The sequence below is a fragment of the Mesitornis unicolor genome, unplaced genomic scaffold (genome assembly GCF_000695765.1).
Source record: "Mesitornis unicolor isolate BGI_N332 unplaced genomic scaffold, ASM69576v1 scaffold5136, whole genome shotgun sequence".
Lineage (NCBI taxonomy): Eukaryota > Metazoa > Chordata > Aves > Mesitornithiformes > Mesitornithidae > Mesitornis > Mesitornis unicolor.
In genome coordinates, this window is record NW_010192857.1 from 1 (window position 1) to 4545 (window position 4545).

The window sequence follows — 4545 nt, forward strand, 5'->3', positions numbered from 1 at the left end:
CATCGGGGTAAACGTGGTGGCTGTGTGAGCCCCCGCACCAGTCCAGTGATGGGCTTACTGGGTGCGCAAGGGGGTCCCTGTGCCCCTGGGGTGGATGCAGGACCCCACTGCAGCTGCTGCATCTGCCCTGGTAGTGAGGCAGCTGGGCTCGGCCTCTCTGGGGCGCTTCTTTATAGCTCCCTGCCTTGGTCTCTTGCAGTCCTGACTTTTCAGGAGATCTTGAATCGTAGTTTCTGCCGGCCTCTGGAGCAGCTGGTGGACGTTATCACCGAGTTCCCCAACGAGGTGGAGCACATCTTCAAACCCTCCTGTGTCTCCCTGCAGCGCTGTGGAGGCTGCTGTGGGGATGAAGGTCTCCGCTGTGTCCCTGTGGAGACAAGCACGGTCACCATGCAGGTAAGCACTGCTGCTGTGGCTGTGCTGGGGAGGCGGTGGGCTCCTTGCCAAGCACCAGGAGGGTAGATTTGCAGCTTCACGTCCTCCAGACATCATAGCAGTATGGATAAAAGAGAAGGAAGCTTACATTTGGTCACATGCATGCCAAAACAGGAGGGTCCTGCTGTCTGCTCTTTGGATTTGTCTCTGGGGCCAGGTGACATCCCTGGTGGTACTGGCATTGCTTCTTGCTTCCCTGCCCTCCCCTCTCTGTGTGGTCCATCTCGCTGACTGCTGTCACCTTTCCAGACCTTCCCTGTCCTGTGACGGGGCTGGGGGTGTCCCAGTTGCCCATGACTGCCTGCTGGGGCAAAGCAGGGGCTGCCCCTGAATCACAGGGAGAACTGAGGCTCTCGTGTTTCGGGAGATGCCTGTGGTGGTGGTGACAGTGAATGTCATGAGGCATGGTGAACATGGGGGGCTGTGTGAACTGTGTTTCCAGTCGCTGCTGCAGGAGCTGTGTAAAGTGGGGTGGGAGATCTCGGGCTGTGAAGAAGCTGCCGGTCAGCTCTTCCCTATGTGCTGGGCAGCCACTGTCCTCACACTGCAGCCCTTGTGCTGCACTGCCAGAGATCGACCTGCTCCCTGCGGCAGCAGCGGAAAGCTCTGCTTTGCCATGGGTGATGGACTAGAGAGTGCCTGCAATAAATCACCAGTGATTTTGATCCCTCAGGGGTTGAAAGTGTGCTGGAAGGCAGGGTGGGAGCCTTCAAAAAATCGTGACTGAAGTGGAGGAAGAGCCTGACATGTGCCCCAAGCACAGGTCTCCCTCCATGGGAGGGGTCTTGCTGCTCCGTGTGGGGTAGCAACAGCAGGCACTTCTGCAGGGGCTGGTGTGGATCACACCAGTGATGAACACACCCTGTGAAGCCCTGGATGTCCAACCCAAACTCGGGGCTGGGCTGTGGACTGACATGTGACAGGGCAAATCCTGCACCCCTAGGCTGGGGAGGTGCCATGGTACTGATTCCAGGCTGCGTACTGTGGGAAAAGGGGCCAGAAGGAAGCAGCAGCAATGGGAATGGTCTGAAAAACCTGACTAGGGGGATATTTCCATTAGAGGAGGGAGATGTGCAAAGTGGTCAAATATGTGAAAGCTCTCTAGAAAGGCAGAGACAGAACAGTCCCCTCTAAGGCTGGGAAATCCCAAGACCACGGGACTTAAATTACAGCCCTGAAGACACAGGGTGGCACTAGCAGAGCCTCCCAAGCTGCTGGGGCGGCTGGGCCTGACTGCCTGTGTGCGGAGGTGGAGGTCCCGAGGAACAGGTTAGACACGGCGGTGTCTGCCCGAGCGGCTGGGGTGGCGAGCCAGGAGCCCTTCCAGCCCCCTCCTGCTGCCGGCCGGGAACTAACCTTTGCTCCTCTTTCAGCTCCTGAAGATAAAGCCAAACAGGGAGGCACCCTATGTGGAGATGACATTCACTGAGCACAAGCGGTGCGAGTGCAGGTAGGGACCCCCCAGGCTTGTCCTGCACCCCTGTGCCCCTCCAGCAAGAGTGATGCTGCCAGCTCACCCTGTGGGTGGGACAAGGATGCCCTGGGGACGCCCTGGCCATGCTGGGACACCTCCACTGTCTCTGTGCTGGGGTTTGCCAGTGCTTGTGGCTCTCACTTGGCTGTAGGCTCCCATGTCAGGTACCTGGAGCTGCTGTGGCACATTGGCTCTGAGAGCAAGGATATCTGTGCCCCTTGTGCCCTGTGGCTGCCTTGGCATACCTGGCATGTGCTCCTCTGGCTGGAGGAGCTGCCTGTGGGTAATGGAGCAAGGCTGGTGGCTCCAATGCAGGTGTTTGGTGTGGGGCAGTGCACCCAAGGTGGGGGCTCAGCAGGGAGCCCCATGGCTTGGCATACCTGAGCGTGACTGGCCCAAAAAGAGCTGAAGGGCTGGGCCTTGGGCCTCCATTTAAGGGAGGCTGCCCCATCCAGGGCTGGGGAGCAACGGTTTACATCCAAGGTAGCAAATGAAAGCTTAAAACATGCAGCACCAGTCTGGCATGGATATGCAGCTCTGGCCTGAGATGGATGCACGCCACCAACCTGCCGCGGACTGCTGGCACATAGTTAACCCCTTGGGGTGCTCTCTGTGTCCCAAAACTGTGAGAGCTTGGGCAGAATGGGGCCTCTGCCCCAGGGCTGCAGTGCAGGGAGCATCTCCAACGGCAGCCTGCAGCCGGTCCCCACCACAGCCTCTCCAGCACTGCCTGCATGGAGGTCCTGGCATTCGCTCTCCCTTCTGACCCCAGGGTGATTTAGCATTGCGAAAACTGGGGGCTGGATTTCCTGCTAGGCAGCTGTTGGATGTGATCCTTGCCTGGAAGAAGAGCCTGCGGATCCTGGGTTGGTATTCCCCGGCAGTTTTAAGAGCGGCTGTGCTGGAGCAGACCCAAGGCCCATCCAGCTCTGCTCCATCTCTGCAGCATCTGTCCATGGATGCAGAAGGGGGAGTGGGAAGAAGCACGTGCGTTACTTCCCCCCATGCTTCCAGCTATTTTCCGTGCGGGGAATTTCCTGAGCCTGTTGTGGTTTTCCTACCTGGGGTAAATCCCAGGGGATCTCCTACGAGCACTTGTGCAAGCTGCCTTTGAATCTGTGTAAACTTCTTGCTTCTGCAGCACCTTTTGGCTTCTCCCTAAGATGCTTTCCACACCTTTACATTGCTCCCCTTTGAAGTTTAGCATGGGCGTGGTGGATATCCTCACCTTGGCCCCCATAGGGGATGCTTAAAGCCAAGTATGTAGTGGCTGTTGTCTGAGAACCACTACTGAGACTTTGCAGCAAATCCCACACGTTATTTGAGATGTTGCATCTTGCTTAACCAGCTGAGCTATGAAAGCTGTGACTGAGAGCAACTGGAAACTGAACCTGTGCTTCCTGGCCTTGTAGGCAAAGTGTCACATCCGCAGGGGAGTCACCAATGCTGACCACCCCCTGCGCCTTTGCTGTCTCTGCCTTCTCTCTGCCTACTGCAGTCTATTCCTGGTTGAGATGTTGATAATGTGGGGAGAAGTCACACTGGGTCTGTTTTAAGCATGAATGGTAATAGAGGTTGTGCTGTGCGCTTGGGCATCTCAATAAACCACCTCCAGCAACTCAACAGACAGTGTTGCATGGGTAACCACTTCACTCTGTCCTTTTCCCACCCTGCAGGCCCCGGCAGGACCTGATGCGGTTGGGAAGGTAAGTGATGTCTGGGGTGGTGTTACCATCTGGGGTTGTGGGTCTCGTCTCCCACACATCAGACTCTCTTATGGTGCTTTCCCTTCAAAGGAGGAGGTCCAAGGGCCGAGGTAAGACAAGACAAGACAAGAAGAGACGTAAAGACTGTGAACTGTAAGTGAGCAGGGGCAGGTATGAGTGGTGTGTTCTGGGCCCATTTCTTCGGTATGAGCAGCTTTGTTAAGGCTTTAGGTCTTTACTGATGCTGTGAGCAGTGAGGGGTTTCTGCAGAGCAGACGCAGGAGAAAGCAGGATGGAGAGGACAGCAGGCAGCTGGGGGGATCAGGCCTTTTAATGAAGGCTCAATAGGTGCTTGGTAGTCTCCAGGCTCAGCTGCTCAGAGCTGGCCAGTCCTACCCTGGGTGGGGATGGGTGAGCTGGGTGACCTCATGGTGTGCAGTTCTATCACCATCACAGACCGCACTGGGTGCCCTGCATCCATGAATTTCTGATTTCAGCCTCATTTTGCCATCAGCCATGTCCTTCCCACAGTCCTTGGCTGGTCGTTGTTTGGGTTACTCTGCCCTTTCCCTCCTTGCATTTATCTGACCCTCCCAAACTGCTTGCTGTAAGAGCACAGACTGGGCTCTTACTGCAGACACTTTCAGGGTGCAGTGCCTGTGGCTGGCACTTCCCCGCTGTATTTTCCCTGGTTTTGTGCAAAGCTTGCTGCTAGGGGCTTGGCAAGCACCTACGGCCCCGTGGCCCTCACTCCTCCCTGTGAGGAGGCTGCCTCCTGTCCCTGCCCCGTGGTTCAGTGCTTGAGAGGCCGGGCATGGTGAGGGGGGACCCCAGGGCAAAGTGGGTGAGCCTGGAGGTTCTGGTGTCCTTCCCCAGTCCTGGCAGCACTCACCCCATGCCGTGTTTTCTTTGCAGATGTGGCACGCCGCG

The 4545-nt window shown here is 57.0% G+C and overlaps 1 protein-coding gene across 1 annotated transcript; it reads left to right on the forward strand.

The window, feature by feature from the left end:
* Positions 1–199: 199 nt before the first annotated feature.
* On the forward strand, positions 200–3768 carry PGF (placental growth factor; the record flags this gene model as incomplete). Its single annotated transcript, XM_010187256.1, has 4 exons — positions 200–396; positions 1809–1885; positions 3586–3615; positions 3706–3768. Coding segments are annotated over 4 exons (367 nt in total), but the record flags the coding sequence as incomplete, so codon positions are not given.
* Between the last annotated feature and the right edge of the window lie 777 nt (positions 3769–4545).